This window comes from Mus caroli, unplaced genomic scaffold (genome assembly GCF_978045245.1).
Source record: "Mus caroli unplaced genomic scaffold, Mus_caroli_1 scaffold_6, whole genome shotgun sequence".
NCBI classification, from domain to species: domain Eukaryota; kingdom Metazoa; phylum Chordata; class Mammalia; order Rodentia; family Muridae; genus Mus; species Mus caroli.
In genome coordinates, this window is record NW_028227261.1 from 41063872 (window position 1) to 41088382 (window position 24511).

The 24511-nt window shown below is 41.9% G+C and overlaps 1 protein-coding gene across 3 annotated transcripts in view; it reads right to left on the minus strand.

Annotated features, from left to right (window-relative positions):
- Positions 1 to 24028, minus strand: part of Efcab14 (EF-hand calcium binding domain 14) — a 38755-nt gene extending 14727 nt beyond the window's left edge. Inside the window, exons 1-8 of one of the 3 annotated variants that reach the window (XM_021160114.3) lie at positions 23739 to 24026; positions 22958 to 23412; positions 21256 to 21404; positions 14568 to 14713; positions 8347 to 8445; positions 4856 to 4966; positions 2539 to 2625; positions 1405 to 1596 (exon numbers count right to left, since the gene is read on the minus strand). In XM_021160114.3, coding sequence (XP_021015773.1) covers positions 1405 to 1596; positions 2539 to 2625; positions 4856 to 4966; positions 8347 to 8445; positions 14568 to 14713; positions 21256 to 21404; positions 22958 to 23139 — 966 coding nt within the window. In that variant the 5' untranslated portion in view covers positions 23140 to 23412; positions 23739 to 24026. Of the gene's footprint in view, positions 1 to 1404; positions 1597 to 2538; positions 2626 to 4855; positions 4967 to 8346; positions 8446 to 14567; positions 14714 to 21255; positions 21405 to 22957 lie in introns of all 3 variants that reach the window. The other 2 variants (XM_029476140.2, XM_029476139.2) reach the window with 2 other exon arrangements.
- Positions 24029 to 24511: the final 483 nt, after the last annotated feature.

Consider the following 24511-nt stretch of genomic DNA (forward strand, 5'->3'; position numbering starts at 1 on the left):
TACACACTCTTGTAAAGCAGGAGGGCCAGGCAGAAGGGGACAGGTCTTTCTACCCAACCCTTCAAAGTCATTTTCAGGCAGCTTGCCAAGGTTCATTGCAGCAGAGCCGGCTCAAGCATTTCTTACTCTGTGCCAGGGCTCCATCTCATAAGTGGTTAGCTCCCAGCTTTGGCTGTTCCTTGAATTTCAGTATAATTTCCATAAAAAAATGTACACGTGTCTTTGCTCTACAAAACCTTTAAAAGCAAGGCCTATCACTGTTAATGAAATGACCCCTATGAATCCCAGCATGATGTACAGATGAAACGTGAATTAAAGCAAACACTGTTCACAAGATCATGAAAACCAGAAACCCTCACAGCCAGTGAGCTTCAGTGATTTAGTGGGTCACTCAGTTCTCTAACACAGAAAACAACTCATTGACCTTGGAAGCTGAACTGCTCTGATTTCATCTGTTTAAAAATGTTTTTATTAGCATATAGTAATTATACATAATGATGGGTTTCATTATATTTTCCATCCATGTACAGAATATATTTATCATAATCACCTCACTCCCCCCTCCCCCCCCATTAACCCCGTGTTCCTCCCACTCCTGCTAATCTCCTTCCCAACTGATTGCCTTTCTGCTTTCATAATTTTTTCTGTGTGATTTAATTGGTTGGGTTTGTTCATAGAAGCAACTTCATCTGTTTAAATGGGTTTCCTAACATTATATGCAAAAGGTTTCCTCTATGCTGACAGAAGCAGGATGAATCTGTAAGCCAAGTTCAGAGTTAAAAACAAATGGCACAAGATTTTTTATCTGTCATTCTTACCACTTCTAACATCTATTTTTCTTTCTTTCTTTCTTTCTTTCTTTCTTTCTTTCTTTCTTTCTTTCTTTCTTTCTTTCTTTCTTTCTTTCTTTTTTGAGACAGGGTTTCTCTGTATAGCCTTGGCTGTCCTGGAACTCTGTAGACCAGGCTGGCGTCGAACTCAGAAATCTGCCTGCCTCTGCCTCCCTAATGCTGGGATCAAAGGCGTGCGGCACCACTGCCCAGCCACTTCTAATATCTTAAGAGAAAAGAAAAGAAAAGAAGAAAAGAAAATACGTGCCCACGTGTCTGTACCTGATGGACCATGGGCAACATTGAGAGACTTGTTGTTTCTGCTTACATGCTGTAGTGAGCTGATGTGTTTCAGCTGACCCTTGATGCCACCCCTTTCAAACACACACTGTAAACCCCGTGCCACTCACTTCTGAGAGCCGCTGTATGGCTTTAAGCTGATGTAAGGTAAGGACAAAACAAACATGTATTCTCTCAAGTGTGCACACTACTGTTCACAGGGGATGGGGAAGATCGTCTATGCACAGACAACACACACCAACACAACATGTCACAGCAGATCTGAAAAGCTTACCATGCTGGAGCTCACGTTTGTTCTCTGTTCTGCCTTGCTCAGTGCAACCACATTGCTTTCTATCAGGCTGAGTCTCTGTGTCAGGTTACTGAGGGTCTCGCTCATTCCCTTGAGTTTAAGGTCATGCTGTCTCTGGTATTCCACTACAGTACTGTTGACTTCCTCTAAGGAGTTGTGCAGGTACAGGATATCCTAGATTGGAAATAAACTGCATTGTAGATCCACCTGACACTGCAACTAGACAAGCAGGACAGGAGGCAAGGTCACAACTTCTCCTGGTTGTGACCACCAACTGTCTAGATCTGCTTTGTTCTTCCTACTCTAAACTGTTTCCACTATGCCCTCTCTTGGGCTGTTGGGCTTCAGCTAGACAGGAGGGTAAAGAAGAGAACTCTCTGCAGACTCTCACTCTGGTCCCTCACAGTGGTGATGTTGGGAATTATTTTCCCAACCTTTACCGCACTTGCTGGTAGGTTATTAACTGAAGTCCCATTAGCCTAATTCATCAGAACAAAACTACCTAAGAAACAAGACCAATTACTGAATTGGCTCATATAACAAAAGCACAGCAAGTAGTGCATTATTTAGTACTAGACTCAATTATTTTTATTGACATCTTCTAGTACTGATTACTACTTAAAAAGGAATGATGACTATAGCCTTTAAAGGGCATTAAACTCAGGACAGAAATTCTTAGAGAAGATTTCCTTACTCTTTAATACATTCTGATCCCAGTATCCCTCCTGTCTTCCTCTCCAGCCTTTTATCTTCAGACTTCAGAAAACGCCAAGTTTCAAGAATATGTTTCTCAACATTCTTAGAGTTTTTTGTGGCTCAAAACAGCAGTCTTTCTAGATTCTGCACCCATCCTTCCCTTGCCCTGGCTGCTACTTGTCATAGTTACAGGATAATCTGGTCATTTTATATCTTTCAAGATGTGAAAAGGAATTTATTCCATCGGTTGGGAGGAAGCAGAGTATGGAGAAGAGACAAATTCCCAAGTACCAGCATGTATCCCTTTCTGCTCAGCTCTCAGGCAGGGGTGAGGTATGAGGCATCTGCTGGGGCAGTATATGTGAAGCCCACAGTCTCAGACTGCCTCCAGGGCCCACCACAGTCCCAAGCAAAAAGTACCTGTTTTGCACTTTCACTGTGGGATTTATTGTCAAGTTCTGATGGAGGTGAAGGCGATGGCAAGATCTGGTTGCTTCCATTGTTCTCCTTTAGGAAATGTCAACACAAATGGAAGTTAGTATACAGGCAACAATTAATTACTAAGTTACTTAACCATCTGGATGGCCCTGGAACACACTTGCCTTCCCAGGATATAGCTACAGATTAGTCTACAGTAGTTCCCCAAAACTTACAGCATGACCCATCTGAAAGGTGTCAAAGGTATCATGGACTTTTGAGGGTGCCCAGCCTGAAGCAGAGGCTGGATAGCAGCACCCAGATTACCCCAGGAATCTGAGCTCCTTTTAATAAGCTTTTCAGTTTTTTTTTTTTAAACAATTTATTTATTTTATGTATGTGAGTACACTGTAGCTGTCTTTAGACACACCAGAAGAGGGCACTGGATCCCATTACAGATGGTTGTGAGCCACCATGTGGTTGCTAGGAATTGAACTTTGGACCTCTGGAAGAGCAGTCAGTGCTCTTAACTGCTGAGCCATCTCTCCAGCCCCACTTTTCAGGTGTTTTTGTTTTTGTTTTTTGATTTTTCAAAACAGGATTTCTCTGTATAGCCTTGGCTGTCCTGGAACTCACCAGGCTGGCCTAGAACTCAGAAATCTGCCTGCCTCTGCCTCCCAAGTGCTGGGATTAAAGGCATGTGCCATCACTGCCTGGCTGCTTTTCAGTTTCTTAATGGAATGAATTCCTCAGAAACTCCTCTTTCCTCTCCTTCATTATCTATACTGCAGGAAAACTGCATAATCTAATATAATTCACAGCGAATATACAAATGATTGGTTTTCCCTTTCAGGTATGCTGATATCTACACTGGAGGGTGACTCTTCCTTTTCCTCCCCACTGCTCTAGTGTCTTTGTAGAGACCTAAGTATATCATGCTTTGATACATGTCCACCCTTTATAGGAAGAGCCACATAGATGATTCCTTTGAAGCCTACAGCTATAGGTTAGCACAGTGTGCTAGTAGGGAGAATATTATCGGTAGTTATAGAAGGTTAAAAGATACTGATTCAGTTACAACAGTATAGCTAGCAAAATAGTTTTCCTTAAAACATGAAATCCTAGACATTTATCAACCTTGCTTTCATATAAATTGAAGGTAAGATTAAAAAAAAAGTGTAGTAACCAATGGTCCTAGGAAGCAGAAATTACTCAGCTAGGAGACAGTACTTTAGGAAATGGCTCATTACTTGAGAGCATGCATAAGACGGAGGGGTGGTGAGTTGGAGAGGTCTTTGCTATTATGGGTTACAAAAGGTCCACAGTGGCAGATGGAATCAGAAGTGAGTCTGGATACCTAACATTGAAACTTCTCCTTTTGTGTTAGCTCCACTAGTAACAACAGTGACTCGCTAATAACAGTGAGCACTCGTTCTGAAGACATGAAAACCCTTTCTGGAACTCTGATGCAGTTCAGGTTCCTTGGTACAAACTGCCAAGTTTAGAGTCTGAAGTCAACTTGTTTCTCCCATCAGGTCAGCAAGGGTGGTCGGTGCCCCTTTTCCTTACTTCCATAAATCCTGCAGGGAGCTGTTACACAGTGGCTACTGCCTGGATGACTGTGGGGGCTTGTGTGTGGAGCTGCATGAGGAGACTGAGGTGGCTGGAAATGGCAAGTTTTGCTTCCACAGAAGCACAAGTCATCCTCAAATTTTGGGGTTGAAACAACAAAAATGTGTTACTTCTCACTATTCTGTGGGTTCCCTGAGCTCATCTTGGGGGCTGGTGCAGGATGGATTCCACATGGTTTAGATAATATATATAGCTGCATTCCACTGACACCTGGAGGGAGTTGAACCACCTAAGATGACCATTCTTCTTCTAGATGGCTTTAGATGGTCTCTCAGCATTGGGGTGTAAAATGCTGCTCACATCCCTGATGCTCAGAGAGTGAGAAATAATAACTTGTTGGAGTGGTTTACTTTGCAGTGAGAAATGAGACAGCTTTCAATTTCTGTCTCTTTCTTTCAGATACCTTTCTGATCTCTTTTTATTCCTTCTGTTCCATCTTTGGAAAATGTATTATGAGCATTTCCTCCAATACCATGTTTGCAAAAGACCTTGCTTTCAATCCCATCTACCTTAATTGTTTGACTCACAGACTGCAGACCAATGAGTCCACATTGCTTTTTTTTTTTTTTTTAAAAGAAAAGCAGGTAGAGTAGTGTCTGCTCAGCTCAGTGGGAAATTAGTGTCATGACTAACACAGGAAATAGAGAACAGGAGCATGCTGACTGTCCGTAGTGCTTACAGATCTTACCATACTGCCCTGCAGTAACTCCAAGGTTGTCTTGTGTTCATCCACAGTCTTCTGTATCACCTCTACAGCAAGGTGGACACTGTTTAAAGTGTTGCCAATGGAAGCTACACTCTGCATAGAAACAATGTAGGAATATCAGCCCTTTCAAGAGCTTTATTAAGCATAACTGACATGCAATCTATGCATGTATTCAAAATGCACAATAAGCCTGTGAAACTATTTCCATAATAGAAGCAACAGACACTAGCTCCCACCCCCAGTTTCTCCATGCCTTTTTGTAGTTTCCCCCTTTCTGACCCAAAGGCAACCATTTGTTCATTTTCTGTCTATGTCAGTTTGCATTTTCTAGAGCTTTACATAAAGGGAACAATACTTTCTAAGATGGTTTTTAGTATGTCTTCTTTCACCAAGTACAACTGAGATTCATTTATATCTAAGCTGATTGGCATGTTACACACCATTGGTATAGTTTCATCAACTTGTTTACTCAACAGTCAGTAGATATTTAGGCTATTTTTAGTATTTGATACTGAACCAACAGAGCTGCTATAAGCATTCACAGGGTAATCTTTATGTGGTCTTGTGCCCTCATCTCCCTTCAGAGTTTCTCATTACCACAATACATAGATAACAGCTGACTATATGGCAGATCTATGCCTAACTTACTAAAAAACTTACATACGCCCTTCTAAAATGGTTGTGTCATTTTATAGCCCCATTTGCAGTGTTTAAGAGAGTTCATATTACTCTATACATTCAAAATATAGGTGCTGTTAACCTAAAAATTTTGCCCATTCTAATGGCAGTATAGTGGTATGCTGTGATTTTAGTTTACATTAAAACACTAACTGAATATAAATAAATATTTTAATTATTTCAACTATATTCAAACTATGAATTCCATGTAACTTATGCTGAAAAACAACAAAAATCATAAACATTCACTCTTTATATGAACATTTTCCCATATATAAATATAAGTTAGGCTATTTTCCCAATTAAGGAAAACGACAATCTTTCTAAAATAAAAGATATTTTCCTAAAAAATTATTTATAACAGTCAAATACTAAATAAAATAAAATAAAAGATAATAAAGTCTGGGACTCATGGATAATATACCTACCCATAAACTATGTGTGTTAACCACTCTGCAGGCAAACGGACGGCCAGAGTCAATGCTATTGACTGTCAACTATCAGGAACATTAGGTGATGACTTTTGAGCAAAATTGGGTGGGTGTAATTTTTGGCTCTAGGAAACCCAGCTGGCAGTAGAACTCTGTCAGCAGTGAGTGTAGTTAGGTAAGGGCAACTACTTATTTTGCTCTTATTAGTCTTGAAGAACCCAAGTATACAGAGGGCATGGCTCAGAAGTCATCTTTTAAAAATTAAGAAATTATGCATGAGTGTATGTTGTGGATGTGTGTATGTGAATGCAGGTGCCTGTGGAAGCCAGAAGAGGTCACTGCATCTCCTGGAGCTAGAGTTACAGGAACCAAATTCTATTCCCCAGCAAGAACAGTATGTGTTCTTAACCAACAATTCATCTCTTCAGTCTCTATTAGTTACTTAAAAAAAAATCCAAAAGAATGTTATTTGGTCAGTTTTATATATTTATATACTGACAATTTACACTGTAACCTTATTTATTTATTTATTTAGGTGATATTAATATTTTTAACCAGAGTAATTTTATTGTTTTGAGGAAGTCTCATGTAGTCCAGCTTGCCATACACCCAAGGATGATTTTAAACTTCTATCTTCCTGCCTCTACCTTCCATGTGTGGGAATTATAGACATGTATCACCACACCTGGCTTTATGTGGTGCTGGAAATCAAACCTAGGGCTTTGTGGATGCTAGGTAAGTACTCCACCAATAGAAGTGCATCCCCAGACTCCAACCCAAGTTTTTAAAATTACACTGAAACAAGACCTTAAGGAGAACAGGAGATAATAACACTTTCAATATTTAGAAAATTATGTGACATAAATGAAAGCTAGCTAAGTTTTGGAGATGAATTACTGTTTCCAAAGTGCATCATCATTTGCGATAAAAGCGGTGTCCAGCAGGATGGCAAAGAGAGAACATTTGGGATAGTTTCTACGCTACTATGCTATGTAAGCCTTGTTGTTGCAAAAAGCCACAGACACTCAAAGACACCTACTGTTTGAGAATCCCCACTGGCTGGCTGGCTAAGCCTGTCAGGACACAGGAAGATAGTGAGCTCTTGTTTAGGGGTTGTTTTTTTGGGAAGCAGCTGACAGATCATGTAAATCCTAGAATGAAAGTCTGAAACTAGTATTTCTACCAACTGCAAAGTGCCTGGTACACACTGGAGAAAGCTCCACAAGTGTTTATTGAGTTAAAGAGAACAAGAACAAGCCAGTTTCCTTTCCTAATGCAAGACTGCTAAGGTTTGCCTCTGTAGAGCTACAGAGGCCTGTCTTTTCCTACTTGATTCTTGGGAATAATGGTAAGTATCTGTCTCATTAAAGCTGCCTCGACCTTTCTAATTTAAACCCTGAGAGCAGATGACCATACTGGACAAGTAGCAAATTACAGGGACAGAACACACAATGTTGTGGTTGTAAAACATCAGGTTTTATTTTTGTGTAGGGTTTAGAAATTTCTCACGTTGTATAACAATTTAGATATTTATGGACAGAGTCTGGAATATAATTGAATCAAACAACACAGGCTAACTTTTAAGCCATGAAGCCTAGATTTAAAATTCACTATGCAAGGGGCTCTTATTCCTAACAACCTTTCCTTCATTTCTTGTTGTGAGATGATGGTCCCCCTGTTCAATGAGAAACCTGTTTCCCTTCCACCTCTTTTCACTCTCTGTCCAGCTCTAGGCATTCCTTGCTCTCATCCTTCTGGCTGGGATTTGTCTACTACATCTACATACCAGGGGTCAAATAAACAGAAACTATGCACTGCTCTTTGCACACAGCCCTGGGGTCTATGGTGTACACACAAGTAATTGTTTAGGACTTATACAAACGCCTTTAGAAAATAATACCCAATTGTTTCCAAAGTAATTCTTTTTTCAGTTTACACCCCAGAGTGTTTAAAAGTACCCTTGTCACAACCTGCTCCCTAATTTTTAACTTCAGCATTTATTTTAGATCATCTTTAAGCAGCAAAACAAAACAAAGCAGAAAAGCAGAGGTTTAAAGTAACTCTCACCCATAACTGGTCATGAAGTGTAAAACTGAAACATATAAACCACCACCTGCTAACACAATGGTCCCAGAAGAGCAATTCTGAAACCCAGATGGACAAATGAAAAACCATATGAACCATAAAATAACCTGTTAAAAACTAAGGGCCTAATTACCAAAGTTTGTACTCCATAGAACACAATGGTATACTACACTGCTCTTTTGAAGCAGCTGATTTCAAATACCAGGTTTTCGAAGGGAACTCTCAAGGTGCCAAAATTCTATCACTGGGGTGGCCATAGTGCCCACATGCAGCACTTACCTTCTGAAGTCCTTCTACAGTGCTAGGCAGACTAAGTAAGTCTGCGGCTGACTTGACACTGGCTTTTAGGTGGTTTACTGCAGAACTCAACAGAGAAATCTGAAAAAGATTAATAAACAACTCAGAATTTGTAGAGTATATGGTTTCTTCACAAACTCTATAGTTCACAATGTCAGGTACCTGTCAGCTCACAAGAGTGGAGGAAATGCAGTACTGTGGGAAGAGCTGAGATGCAGGCAGGAAGCAGCAACAACCCCCTATTTCTCTGCCCAATTTGAACTGGTGCCAAAGAGGCAGAACCTTGCAATGTCATTCTTTATCTTAGTCCTAGCAGTGTCACTGTGCAAAACCCTTCAGTTACTCAAAAGATGCAGTGACTACCACACAATCCTTCGACAGCTGAACAGGAAAAGACTGATGATCACGACCACTTCAAAACTTCACTTTGGTAAAATAGAACACCTTAGTTATTTAACTGAACTTTTGTTCCTGTCCAAGTGGGAATGTACATTATAAAGTAAAAGCCCATCATCACAAAATATAGTCCTCAGGAACGGCATCCTGACAACCTGAACAGCACTTTCAGCTACTCGGGGACTTGGTTTTGGTTTAATAATGTGATTAATATTTCAAACTCAATAGCTCAACCACAGCATTACTCTGTACCCTGAAGGAGCTCAATAAATACCCACTGACTTACTGAAGGATGCAATGAATGTATTAAAACAAATTGAATAAAAGGAAAATGTGGCTTCCTTTCTGCTACTTAGGGGTAGGTTTCTAAGTAGCTGGATTCCTGCTTAAATGGGGACTGGGGGAACCTGAGTAACACAAGATTTCAGGCTTCAACTTTATATTCTAACACATCTTGCAATGTGACTCAAAACACTCTTCAAAGAGTCTGAGTGCCAGACTGCTTCTTATTCTAAATTTTAGGATGAGAACAAAGGCCTAACCAATAGTTGAAATGAGTGGCCTCACAACACCTAACTTTCTGGGCACTTGCTACAGGTCAAGCTGGGAAAGGCATGAGAGAATTCGAGACACAGTAAAATCTTGGCATTTGGCATTTTCTCTGTGCACCTTAGCGGCAACCCTAGGGCTTAACATTCTGCTAAGTGGCTTCACAATTTCTGGCATACAGAAAGTGTGAGATAATGAAGGTTTGTTGTATTAAGCCACTACATTTGGAGATTAAATGTAACCCAGCAACAGATGATTCATATGTTGTAAGAATTAAGGACACGTGACCTCAGCTCTTAGCACATTGCAGAGTATGACCGATTAATCAGTGGCAGTTGTTTAGGAGTGAGATTTAGTGAGTACACTACCCTAAGTGTTCTCAAACATGCAGACCACTCATCAGGGCTCTAACTCTATCCATTTGAAAACAAAAAGGTGAGATACTCAGCCCACACTGAAAAATACTTTTAGAAAGCCAAAAACCTCTTACAGCAGCAATTATATCAGGGAGGCTGTGTCCCCCCTCCCCATTCCATTAAGAAGCTCTTGATAATATTGAGGCTTCAAAGATCATAAGGAGACAGGAATTCTCATGTATTGTTCATGGGGATGTAAACTGGAAAAGGATTGCTTTGAAAGAATAGCCCTCAAATGTTTATATCCTTTGTTCAGCAACTTCATTTATAGAAACCTATCTTGAAGATTACTTGCTCACAGGCACAAAGAAATATGCACAACAGGTCTTTCTTATTTGTACCAGCAAAACACTAGAATAATCTAAATGCCTATCACTAGATATGTAGATATATTCAGTAAACATACTGGACGTGTCCATTTATTTACATACACACTTGATGTAACCCATAAGCTGATAATATTAAAAGCTACGATAGCTTTATACTACACAGGCAGTGCAGAGCGTATCACTGACACGAGACAGCTATGTGGAAATATGAAGGGAGGGGACTCCTCCCGGGGAAGTTTTACGATTATTCTACATGCCCTATTATGTGACACGATACACACTAGTGAATAAACTCCTTTCACTGACAACTGGCAGATGGATCCTAAAGGGATAATAACACACTGTGCTCTGAGTGATCTGGGTAGAAACTATTCTGTCAGGTACTCTGATATCTTGAGGCTATGGCAGAGCTAGTCAGAAGTATCTTAGGAACATTATGGTCTCAGAGAAGGCTGGGGTGGCTGCTGGAAGCTGCCTTTTACTTAAAACTAGAGAGGTAATAAAAGCAGGTTAGGCCTTCTTGCCTCGTCATAAACACTGTGGGTATGAACTCTAGACTCTAGACAGCTGGATCACAGACTGGTCCCAGCTCAGTTATGCACCCCTACACCACCAGACAGTCTACCCTCCAGACCTTCCCTCTTCAGCAGAGCCAAATTGTGCAGGAAACTACTGTACACATACACGAACAGTCGGACCGGAGAGACAAGGGATACTCTCCCATTGTCACTCGTCTCAAACAGAGACTCTAGAATGTGAGACTGGATTCATGCATTACAATAGAACTTATCAACAAATGTCATATTTTACAATCTGAAGACACTAAAAACTGAGACAAACAGAAACCACTAAGGAAAAAAAATCACATTTAGCCAAAAGATAAGCTATAACTTCTATGCATAGTTTGATTTTTTTAATTAGCAAAAGTAGAAATAGTCACTTTAGACTATTTGCTTAATATAAAATTTTATACTTCAAAAGCAGAAATGCTATTTTTTCTTCAGGGTTGAACTTAATGTTCTTTAAATAGTAAGGAAAAAGTTACACAAACAGAGAATCACAAATGATGAATTATTATGAATAGGAGTTTTCTACACAGTTCTGACTGTCCTGGAACTTGCTATGTAGATTAGGCTGGCCTTAAACTCCAGAGATTCTCCTGCCTCTGTCTCTAAAGTACTGGAATTAAAGGTGTACCTGGCCCTGCTTACTCTTATAAAAATGGAAGGAAACCAGGCTCCCAAGACTTAAATGCCTCAATGCTAGGTTGATACACAGCTGCAAATTGGATAAGCTCTTTTAACTTTGAGTTTCAATTTTCTTTTTCTTTTTTTATTTTTTATTTGTTTCATTTTGTCTGTCTGCTATGCTTTATGAGACAGGATTTCTCTGTGCAGCCCTTGCTGTCCTGGAACTTGATCTGTAGACCAGGATGGCCTTGAACTCACAGAGCTCTGCCTGCCTCTGCCTCCCAAGCACTGGGATTAAAGGCATGTAATGCAATCTCAATTTTCTTATCTGCACTGGGTGCACCACTTACAACTTCTTGTGACTTAAGGACACAGAGAAAGGAGATCACATATGCTCTTCAGCTAACAGAGTGGTGTGCATTTCATGGAAGGAAACATTTTATGTACAACAGTTATCACCACTTCCCAGATTTTCATCCCCAGCTTGAGGCCGTGTACAGTGTACAGTGTACAGTCTCCTGGTGAAATCAGATGCATATGCAAAAGATCATCATACAAGTGCCCAGAAGAGAGCAGGACTTTGATAACAGTGCTTGTTGATTTACTTTATCTCTGGCTTCTTTTGAGGCCCAAGGAGGGCTATAAGGAAGGACTAAAATTTCCTCAATCTTCCCAAGTCTTTTCACTTGTCCATTGTCTTACAAAGGTACTCCATTCTTGTTATTAGGTAGTTATCTTCTGAAAAGCTACAGCAAACGTTGGATTAGTGAATGCTAAACACTGTTTCTAGGGGTGAGGGCTAGGTTCCTGTGAGCCCTTTGGTCACATTTTCAGTAACACATCAATTTAATATATAACCTTGTTTTACACGTGTTCCTGGTTAAACATATTTAACGACACTGCTGACTGAGACTGAACCCACAGCAGCAGCATGGAAAGTGACGCCTGAAGGAAGCCCCCAGCAGTGAAACCACTAACAAAGAGGACAAAGTGTGAAAAGAGACATGGGATACAGCCCAGTACCCCACTTGTTTACAGTAGGAGAACAGAACAAGAAGGCAGGGTGCTCCAGCTTTCAGTGTGTGCAGGGTGACTCAAAAGCCACTGTTGCTGTGCATGTATCAATGGATGATAAAAAGCTTCATACTTACAGATTCTGAGGTTACAAGAAGATTTTAGCGAGTAGATGACATTATGAGGATCAGCTGTACTGTCCTAGAGAGTAACCTTCTCTTTCTCTGGGGTCCACCTGGTCCATTCCCCCTTCAGACTTAGCACTCCATTTCTGGGAAAGCTGACTCCAATCTGGGTTGCATGTTCATTTCAATATGCCCTCAGCATCTGAGCCATATGGACATGCTTCACGTCAAGCTGCTTACTTTCCTATTTACTGTTTGTCCGTAAGATCACTGGGGTAAGGAACTGCATCGTTTTGGCTCTAAATCTACTGTAGTCTGAATGTTGCTGCTCCCCTAAAAGTTTCATGTTCAAAATCTCCAATGTGGTGGCAGTAAAAGGTGGGGTCCTTCAGGCACAATAAGAGAGGGCTCTACTTTCTCCAGAGACCAAATCTGATGGCATCCTGATCCTGGAGTCTTGGGCCTCCAGAGCTGCAAGCAATAAATTCCATTCTTCCTAAGTTACCTAGTCTAAGGCTTTCTGTTAGAGCAGTCGGAATGGACTGAGGCACAATCAAAGGCTTTAGCTCCATAAAAGCAGCTCGGTAAACATTTGTCTCCACAGAAAGGGAGGTGTCTTATAACCGTCAAGAGGGAACAGGCATAGTACCAGAGGTTACATGAATAAAACAAGGTGTAAATGAAGATTCATGTACTACAAAGATTTAAGGAAAAGTTGGATTTTAACTTTCTCAACCAGATGGCCTTTTCCCCAGCCTGAATTAACTTCAACTTACTTGGTAATAGGAATAGTTCTTGATAAGTGACAGAATACATTTTCTTGTGGGTTAAGTATCTTTTAATTGTTTAAAAATGCTGTTAGGATCGTCTGAATTGACAATTACCACTAGCCATAGTAAACATTATTTTTACTTTTATTTCTATTTTGGCTCACTTTGACTGCTGACTTGATAGAGCACTAGAGATGTGTAGCACTAACTTTAGAAACCCACCCAGACTGCCAAGCTCCCTTTGGAACCAACATTCAGCTCTACCTCACCGCCATCCATCCTTCTGGGTCTATGCTAGCAGAGAACTCCTCTGCAGTAGGTTGGCTTTAATAAGTCAATCTAGCATCTCATGAAGTGTGGGGCTACTAATCTGCCAAGAGTTTTAGTCTGACCTTCTCCAGGCTCATACGCAAAGTCCGAGGACATCTTACAGCATGCCAAGCACCAGTTTTCTCTTTGAGCAGTCCTAGAATGCCAATGTATAAGAAGGAAATGGAGACAGACAGTTGATGTTTGTCTGTCTGTTCATGAAAAGCAATCTTAACCTTGAATGGTTGGCCCTGTTCTGCCAACTGCGATCCACAGACTGCCCAGGAGAAACGTTCACTCTCCCAGAGCTGTGCTACTCCCACCTGATGTCATCTCTGTGACATCATCTCTGCCCACGCTGCTCCTCTGCTGTGTGCATGTGGGGCCACAGTTGATTCTATTCTTTGTACACAAAAGAAATGAATATCTGCTTTTCTTTAATTACCGAGAACCTAAGAATAAATGATAGAGTTGGTATCATCTGTCACTTCCTTCCTCTGAGACATAAAACAAAACAAAACAAAATAAAATAAAATAAAACACAGCCAAGTGTGGTGGCTCCTATCATCTTAGTGTTGAGGTCAACATGGGCTACATAATGAAACTGTCTCAAAACTAAAATAAAACACAGCCCCACCAAAGGAAAGACTAGGAACAAGCATCATAAGGCACTAAACACTTTCTGGGTGAGCCACTGCATTCAGAAATTTCACTTTAGCTGCTTATGGTGTTTAGTCTACTTCCTGCAGCCAGAGCTAAATACCATAGAGTGGGTGATTTATGAACAGGCTCATTTAGCTCATTTAAGAACACGTGACTGCATCTAATGAGGATTTTTGCCTGACTCAGTTATTTATAACTCCCTCTATAATGCTCTACCCTGTGCAGAAAGGGTTAACATTTTAAACACTTGGCAAATGGTAATTTTTTGTGTGTGTGTTTTTGTTTGTTTGTTTGTTTGCTATTTTACTATTTTAACATGTGATCACAGTAAACTCCAACTTAAAAAGGCAAAACTTGAATTATAAATTCATACTAAATGCTCACCAACCAATGTAAATTCATTTCCACAGCTTACACAGGAATAAAGTCACACTTCCACTACCTGCTTATTCATTTCTGTGATGTTGATCCAGACTCTGCTTAAGCCCAGCTCCCCAGACTCAATCTTCTCAAGTTGTTTTTGTTTGCTGAGAAGTTCCTCATTAAGTTTGGGGATTTCCTGGAATGAGCTTTTCTGATTAGACTCCACTGAAAGCAAAATAAGAACAATTGTAAATAAAGATCACATTCCCTCGGGTCCCAAAATTGGGGGTAGGGGAAGCAATCACAAGGTAGGAAAGAAGGGAAGGAGATTAATGAATAGTGAATTAATTTTGGGGTGGTGATGACTTAATTCACAATTACCTAATTACACTGAAAAGGAGGAAAGTGGTGGGGCAGGGCAGCACTGTGACGTAAATGTGCATCTTTAACACTTTTAACCAGGCACACAGTGACAGATAAATGTCTGACCAGCTTTCAGATTAGTCAATTGGACTGACAACTCCTATCCCACGGATGCACAAAGTGCCATTACAAACTACCTCTAAGTGTTTATTTTCTTCTACTTTAAGTTGGCTGACTGAGAGGGAGTATTCAAATACTAATATGAGGAATACGATTATTTCACAAATAGTGTTTTCTTAACCAATCCAAAAGCTCAAGATGAAGCAGAAGATAAACGTGTCAGGTGGGGCACAGGGGGACATATGGACTCTGGAAATAATTCCTACATAGTTAAGGGATCTAAAGCCTGAGGCAGAAGTCAAGGGTGACTCGCTTCCTCCTTTGGAAAGCATTTTTTTCTCTTAATGGAAAATAAAATATTGATAATGGCTGTTCCTCCAGAATAAAACCTATGTCATTTCTCCTTAGGTCACAGACGTTCTGATTAGTTACTGTATGTACACACACACACACACACACACACACACACACACACACATACACACACACACACACATACACACACAGACACATACACACACACAGACACATACACACACACATACACACACACAGACACATACACACACACAGACACATACACACACACATATACACACACATACACACACATACACACATACACACACATACACACACACACATACACACACACATACACACACACACACACATACACACACATACACATACACACACACACATACACACACACAGACACATACACACACACACACACACACACATACACACACACAGACACATACACACACATACACACACACATACACACACACACACAGACACACACACATACACACACACACACACACAGACACCCACACACACACACACACAGACACACATACACAGAGAGAGAGAGAGAGAGAGAGAGAGACAGTGTTTTGAGCCCCCAAACTGGCATACAGTAAATTATAAAATAATTTACTAAAATGTGATCTCCATGACTTGGTTTTGTCCATTTCTGTATGGTCTGCACTTAGAATTCATTTTAAGCACTTGGTAAATACTTGTTACTAAATAAACCTGGTCTTTGCTGACCTCCCGACCATGTCTCAGTACATCACTCTCCTCTGCAATCCAACAAAGAAAACTCAGAAAGTAAAAACGTCAGACAAGCAAGCACACTTAACAATAACAAGGCCTCACAAAAACCGAAGGTGGTGGCAATATACTTTTTAGCAAGCCCACTACGGAACAATTCACAATATGAAATTAGATACTTTCATTATTTTTCAAAAGTTGCTGCCATAGGATTGTATTCTAAATAACAGGCTTTCCTGAGTGCTTTTAGTGTAGCATTTGATTTACACATGGTTTGCAGAAAATATCCATCTCAGTCAGTGAGGACATTTCATTACTCATTCTAACGAATGCAGCTCTGTGTCACTGAATTGCTTATAGAGTTTCAGCTAGGTTGTAAAGAAAAGCCATCCCATGAATGCTTTCCATACTCAGGTGGTCAAACACCATCAGCATGGAGGGTCTCTTTCCTGAAGTCTATATGCAATAAATAGGACTTAGAAGTGAAAAAGAAGTAAGGCAGAGACATAAATAACCTGAGTTACAACTATTAACTAATACATACATGATGCTAGCAAGCCCTGAGGACACTCGGGATCCTGAGGAGTCTATGAGCCAAGAGAGGATCCTAATCATTATCTGATGTGGGTTTTCTAGGAGAGACAAGCCAAGCTGAGGCACTTTTGTTACGTAAATGGAAGTATGGCAAACAAACAACTTACAATTACTTATTCATGTTCTTTCACCAGGGAAAGCGATTCATTTAAAATTTAATGTGTTGAATCTCAAAAGAACTTACCTAGTTCTCATTTTTTCCATCTTTATGATTAGGAAATGAAATTTCTACATACACTCTTCAAACACAACATACCTATGTCAACAGTTATGTTTGCATTCATACAATGCCCCCCTAATTTATAATGAATTTTGATGTAATTATCACCAAATGACATACTCCTGAGCCTCTACTGTGTGCCAGTCCTCTACCTGACACCACTGTATAGAAAGACCCTAAAGTTCCCTGTCTAGAGGTGAAGGGAGGATTCCTATAACATGAGTAATGTCCAAAGCACTTCTAAGGCAAAAATACATCTTCATGTGTCATGGGTGGGTAAGAAAATATAGACTCAGAAAGAATTATGTGATTGTTCTAATTTTATAGTGAGAAATGAGAGCAAACAGTCAAAAAAGGCGCTCACAGGACCAACACTCTTTTAGGATGCTTAAGATGTCAGTGATACATCTTTGTAGCACAGTCACACAAAAGCATCTAACATTTTATATAAAACATCAAATCAAACCTCTACTTTCCCTGGCTGACCAGAAAAGGAGATGCCTGACTGGTTGGTACTTTCCATCTCTTTTAAATGCTTCCCCTTTTCTCTAATGCTTCATCACTGACAGAGAGGAAATATTGGAGATAGAATTTTGCTTTGGATGACTGTGGAAGTCTTTTAAAATACATGCTTCTGGAAAAAGAATACTGAATTAAGTTCCAAGGCCAGGGGCTCAGTGGTTAAGCACACTCTTCTAGAAGTGCTCTTCTTCTTCCAGAAGACCTGGGTTTTAGTTCCTAGACTCTACAAGCAAGCTCACATGTCTGTAATTATAGCTCAGGGAACCTGACACCTTCTTCAGGCCTCTGGGGTACTACATCTACACAGTGCAGACACATCGAGGCAAATACCCACACAGAAAAATACATCATTACAAAAAAGGGAAGGGGGCTGAAGAAATGGCTTTGTAGTGAAGAACACTGCTGCTCTTCTAGATGTCTCAGGTTTGATTCTCAGGACCATATGGCAGCTTACAAGAGTCTGTAACTCCACCTCAGGGGGACCCAATCTTCTCATACATACAAACATACAGGCAATGCATTTTTAAAAAAGTATTTTGAAGGCCAGCCGGTCTTTGAATTCAAGGATCAAGTCACTTCTCACTGCAAAGAAAAAGCAAGCCATGAATAAGCCTGCTTCCCACTTTAGGCATCGCTCCCAGCACTCCTGTTCTTCAGGGGTCCTTGGAAAAATTATTGAAATGAGGAACAAGAGGCTCTGATTTCTCAAAAGGCATTCAAGTCAAGCAGGCAGGTGGTCTTATCTGAGCTGATAAGTTCCACTGTTTTATTAGATTAAGAAGAAATAAAAATTAACTTATTGAGATATATTTAAAGTAAAAGCATAGTTTTTAAAATATGATTATTTAAATGTAGTAAAATTACTCCACTTAGTCAAGATAACCGTTCTTTCCTTTTTTTGAAACCAAAACTAGTAAGCAAGCAGTCCACAGCAGTCTGGCTTGAGCATGTCAGACCACCGCCTTTCCTCCCTCGGGAAGTCCTTGCTTGTCTTTGTTTTCTTTCTCTTTCTTGTGTGTGCGCTTATGTGTGCATGTGCTTGGTGCTGGTGGTGTCTGTGTGCTGTAACATGGACACAGAGATAAGAGTATAACTCACAAGAGTGGCTCTCCTCACACCACATGGACTCCAGAGACTGAACTTAGGTCATCAGGCGTGGTGGTAAGAGCCCTTGTCCTCTGAATGATCTCAGTGGCCACTGACATTTCTATCGTGGCAAAGCAAAACCAACAACACAATCAGATTGACAATTCCAAACCTGCTTTATTCAGGTGGATGACAAATGCAGTTCTGGCTACAGGAAAATCTTCCTCAATAGCAAGCTGGCCCCCACAGCCCAGGTGTATGGACGGAGTGGGATCTCCTGAATATACTATTTTTAGGAACTGGCATTAACAAATGCTTATCAAGTATTTATCAACTGTCTGTCAGGCCTACTACATGTCTTACATTTTCCAACAAAGAAATCCCTGGGAAGGCCAGCTAAGGTATCCTGTAAATACAGGCCCAGCATAGCTGCAGGAAGGAATCGCTAGAGGGCAGAACTGAGCAATGTATAAAATGTATAAACATATAATTGCTGTATGTGATCAAAACAAGGTCACAAGAAGCTCAACTAATTATGGAGAATTCATAGGGCAGAAAGGTGTGCTCAGTGTTAACATACAGTTCAACACTGTTTCCAAGTTATGATTATTATTTACATACAAAAAATACAAGCTTAAAAATATTTGCAATGTTCCAAAAACAAGAATTACACAGAGAGAAACCCTACAGGGTGTACATCCTTTTTTGTACTGTACTTTGATTCAACCATATACATCAGGATGATTCTGACGAACAACTGTGGACTTACTCAGTCCCAACTCTGGACCAGAAAGTCAGAAGAAAACCAAAGTGAATATTAAAAGATTTTTAAAGCACTGTCACTAGAGATAAACTCTGAGGAGTAGCTGACCTTTGTCACCTTCAAAGCTTGAATGGCTGTAGGTTAAGAAAAGCTGACTGATCCTCCTGCCTCAGGAGGTTGTGATTTTCTAGGCTTAAGAGGAAAAGTGAAAGCTCAAATTCCAGTTTTACAGTGACAGTTCTGGGAAGCCTGTGGTCAGTTTGCTGGTGTGCTATTACCATTGAGGTCTGTGACTAAACTGAAACTGGTTCCTTAGCTTAGGAAATTAATTCTTTAAGTCTAGAACCAAAAATTACACTATTGTTAAAAAAGAACAAAATTTGTTAGTTAAACCTGGTTGAAACCACTACACAAACATGTCTTTCAGAAAAAAAAAAAAAAGTAGTTTGGACTTATAAAACTGAACTTTGTAATTAGAATATATGATATTTTGTAAGTAGAAAAGTCTCTTAACCAAACCCCTTCATGAGACAAATCTGTCCACTGGCTGTGCTGGGTTCAAGGTCAGAACTGTTATGATCAGTGCACCTCTTCAGCAATGTGCAATATACTTCAAAGGATCAAATGCTCCCTAAAACTTTAAAGATGGTGGTCTTCATGGTATTTGCAACTTTTCCTCCTTGGAGCAGACGCCACAAACCATCGTCCTGTGGAAAGAAGCCTCCTGGCTACCTATTATTAGTTCTTGCTCTGAGCTCAAACATCAAAACACACACATGTAGAAAACCAGCCCTTCCAACAGCTCCTAAGCTCTTCAGACTACTGACCCCAGCTGATACAGAGGAATCTGTGGCCACCTGTAGTCACTTGTGAAGCTTCTACAGGCACTGGAACCGTACTGCAGTACTGCAGTGGCTATAGATATTGACTTGGGCATAAAGGGCAAGAGGACCAGGTATAAATCTCAGCTCTATACACTTAATTGCTAAACAACCTACTTAACTTCTCTAAGCTTGTTTTTTTTTGTTTTGTTTTGTTTTGTTTTGTTTTTCTGAGACAGGGTTTCTCTGTGTAGCCCTGGCTGTCCTGGAACTCACTCTGTAGACCAGGCTAGCCTCGAACTCAGAAATCCGCCTGCCTCTGCCTCCCAAGTGCTGGGATTAAAGGTGTGTGCCACCACTGCCCGGCAGCTTGTTTGTTTTTAACATACATTTATGTATGTATATATGTGTGTACGGATGTATGTATGTATGTATGTGCATGCCGCAGCATGTCTGTGGAAGTTAGAGGACAACTTGCAAGAGTCAGTTCTCTCCTTCCAGCGCAGGTGGATCTCGGAGAATGAACTCAGGTTTGCCAGCAAGTGTCTATACCTATTGAACCATTTGGCCCAGCCAGCTTCCTCTTCTAAGAACACAAGTAGTAATTCTCATCTTTACCACTGCACAGGCCTGTGTGCGCGGGCACGCATGCACGCACGCACGCACACACACACACACACGGGGGAGTGGGGAGAGCAAAAAACAGTCCTCTGCCTATGTCAGAGGACTGTTTGGGGAACAATTTACTTGTCAATTGGCACAAGCAGACACTTCATAAATGGTGGCTCTTAGAAGAAATGTTGTCCACTCCTATGTTCCTACACAGTGTTTTGAAAGAGGAAGTCACCTGACAGATGCTTCCACATTTTAATTGCTGGCTCTGTGAGGTAGAAGGAAACTGTGGTATTTCAACAGCCACTTTGTACCTGGGGCTAGGCTGTAGGTTGAGTATAATCAGGTTTCTGGTTTACAGTTGCTCCCCTTTGCATTGAGTTAACTGCAGTGTCATAATTTCAGACGCTACTTGTCAGATGGTACATAACCACTGGGTTTGTTTATGAGTTGAAAAGCAAGTAAGTGTTACTACAGTTAAGCCGACAGTTAAGCTCGTGTACAGAACAAGATGCACAACTGCTTACCAGAATGGGCAAACTCCTCATTCAGCATGGGCCAGTTTTTCCCAAGACTTGAAAAGAACCTGACCACTACTTACTTGTTCTAAATTTTTCCTTGAGGACATCCAGATCCTCCTTGAGAGCCATTTGCATCCACACCAAGCCCACAGAGGCCACAACACAGGCTGCAAGGATGACAAAGGCACAGAGGGGACAGCAGATCTTGCAGCATCGGACATAGTCTCCCCTGTCGGAAGAACACATTCACCCGTGAGCGAGAAGGGAGCTGTGAGAACAGCTTTATTAGCAACAGTTTGTTGCTATGCGATTATCTTCTCTAATGAATGACCAACGAATTTACCAGGGATCACAGGATAACACACTGCGTCTAACAGGAGGAGGTTGGAAATGACCGAATATGATCCGTGAAAAGTTCTCCTGGGTACAAAGGTTTCAAACTGCACAGGAAACAGGGAGTTCCCGGGGGTCATGGGAAGAGCTTGCAGGTTCTAGATCACTGCTGACAATTCAGGAAGGTGGTCTTTGGAGCAGAACTCGGTTTGAGAAGTGTAAATGACAAGAAGGGCCCAGTGGCCCATCTGCAATCCAAGTACCTGGGAGTCTAAGGAGGAGGGATTGCCAAGTTCTATGCCTACTACTAGAACCTAGCTCAGTCCCTAGTAGTAATAAGATAAAAAGAAAGATCGGACAGAAAGAAGGGTAAAAATGAGTGGTTCTATGGAATTCTATCCCTGAACTGTAATTTATCCCCTCCCACCCCCTCATTCCCCAATACATGCTCACTTAGCCCAGGAGACCTTGCCTCATTTATTGAAACTTCACAAACTCTTGACCAAGTTTTACTGCAAATGGAATGAGAGAAACCAGATCTGCTGGCTTAAGTGGACACCTGATATTCTTTAACTTAACTGCCTTGGGAGGACAGAAATAGAAGCACACTAGATTTCACACCAAACTTCATCTAGCTTTCAGTTCTAAACTAAGGCAGCAGGGCAACTTTCGAGACTCACACTTCATCAGATGACCTTCACAACACAAACTTGGAGAGGTCCTTAACTAACCAAAGTCTTAACAAAAGCACACAGATTCTGAGCCCGCTAAAAGATCACAAATCTTGTAGCACCCAAGCCCTCTGCCTAACTCTGGTCTCTACACCCCAGTGGACTCCCTTGGCTTTTAGTTTGCTCTCTGACAGGTCCAAATGGCTGAGGTTTCCTTCAGCTGCCTCACAAACTGACCTCTTAATCCCCCAATCCTCAAAGCTCATTTGTTTAGTGCTCTACCTGAAACTGGTTTGGGAAAAAAGACTGCTCCCCCCCACCCCGGTATTATGTATGGAAGGTTCACACTTTCAACAGTAAGTCCTTCACCATATTCTCCCATCACCAATATTTAGATATTAAGAACTCATTAAGAAACACAAAACGAGTATTGGTCTTAAGGTCCCTTGACCTACTTTTTAAAAATGCCTAGTCCCAAGAGCCTCTCTGCTGCTCTGTCTCCATGAGTAACCTTTTAATTCCTTCTTGGGCTATGAGCCCATTCCCCAGGTTCACATTTCCACCCTAGATTTGAAACTCTTGTTAGACATTAGAGTGACTGCTTACTCTTTATTTAGGGTTAGCACTTGCCCTGTCCAACATCCTTTCTTCCTGGTTTCCAGGGCCTACTTCCTTTTTTCTTCCAAGGGACTCCCCTCTCCTTCTCATCCATTTGCCCGTCTGGTAGTAGTGCAAGATGCCTTTTGCCCATTTCAGCCCTCCCCACTGCTACACTCACTTGACAAAACGAGAACGATTTCCAATTGCTCCAAATTCCTCTTCCTCTGTGCTGGACTCCGAGTCTGAGTCAGGAGGCTCAGTGCGAAGCAGGCGGTGGCTGCCTGAGCCTTGCTTGGTCTTCTTTCTCCGATTGTCACCAGCCAGGCCGATCAACGCATTGAGCTCTTTGCGCTTTTTCATCTTTTTGTGGGGGGTGAGTGGCGGGCCCACTCCTGAGCTGCCAGGTTCGTAACCAACACCCAACTCTCTCGCTGACTTGGAGCTGCCTTCCAGGGTTGGAAATCTTGGGCCTGAGCCCCCTGATCACTCCCACCCAGAGGTGGGACTGACCAGATCTACTGAGGGCTGGAGAATGGAGCCCGGAGGAAATTGGACTCAGGTGGATGGGGGGAAGTTACATAGAGATGGCCAAGGAACTGGAGATCCAAATGGATAAATTTCTGAAACTAGTACCTGTCAAAAGGAAAACGAAACAAAACAACCCGCTAAGTCAAGCACGAGATTCTAAGTCGTGTAGGCAACCAATATTTCTAGGAGTGCTCCAGAAAGCGGGAGAAAGATACACAAAACTAAGGTACTTTAGATCTCTGGGACAAGATTCCCAATGCAGAAGGAAAATAAACTTGTTTTTGAATGGGAGGAGAGGAGACTTTGCAGAGTAGGCAGTGGGAACTCGCTGATCCTTAACTGGAGAGGTGGTGACAGGAGAGCGCCTGTCACTGCCTGGGCGCCTAGAGAACTCCCAGGCCGGGACGCCCACTAGGATTCGGGATGATCACCTTCCCGTGGCTTCTGTCCTGAGTTTGTAGAGACCCGCGCGAGAGGAGCGGGAGCCCTGCTGCTAGGGCCTAGAGGGGGCGCAGTGATGAGGGGTGACCACCGCTCGGCCAGCCTGAAGTGTTCCGCCGCCACCGGCGACTTCCGCAACTCACACGCGACGCGGCCAGTCCAGCCGCGTCTCCGGCCCCTGCTCCGGTCGCGACTTCTCAGGACGTGCTGGCCGCGGCGGCCGCCGCAGGCTCCAGACCCGAGCCATAGCTCCAGTCTTAGCTCACTTCCCCTTTGGCAGCGGCCCCGGGCAAGGCTTGCCAGTAAGCCGCGCCCCCATTGGGCGCCCCTTGGTGACGTCACGCAGGAGGGCGCGTGTGGTGCTGGGGAGGTGGAACGTTAAAGGGGCCGCGGCTCTGGCCCGTGCTGGGTCTGGAGCCACAGTTAGTAGGCCCCGCCCCTGTCGGACCGCGGCTGACCGCAGCTGCTTTCGGCCGAGTCAGAGTTTTGCCTGCATAGAAGCAGGGGCGGGGACTGGCACCCGAGGCTCCACCTTCTGAAAAGTTTTTCAAAGACTCCATCCCTCTTACTCTTAGGTTCTTTAGGCTCATTGTTTTAATGGCCCAGTTGAATAATTCATCCATCCTTCCATCCATCCCTCCACCCATCTATCCATCTATCCACCCACCCACCCATCCATGCAATAAATATTTACTGGTGGTGAAATATCGAGACTGTTCTAGCTCTGGGGATGCTGCCATAAACACAATAACCAATGTGTTTG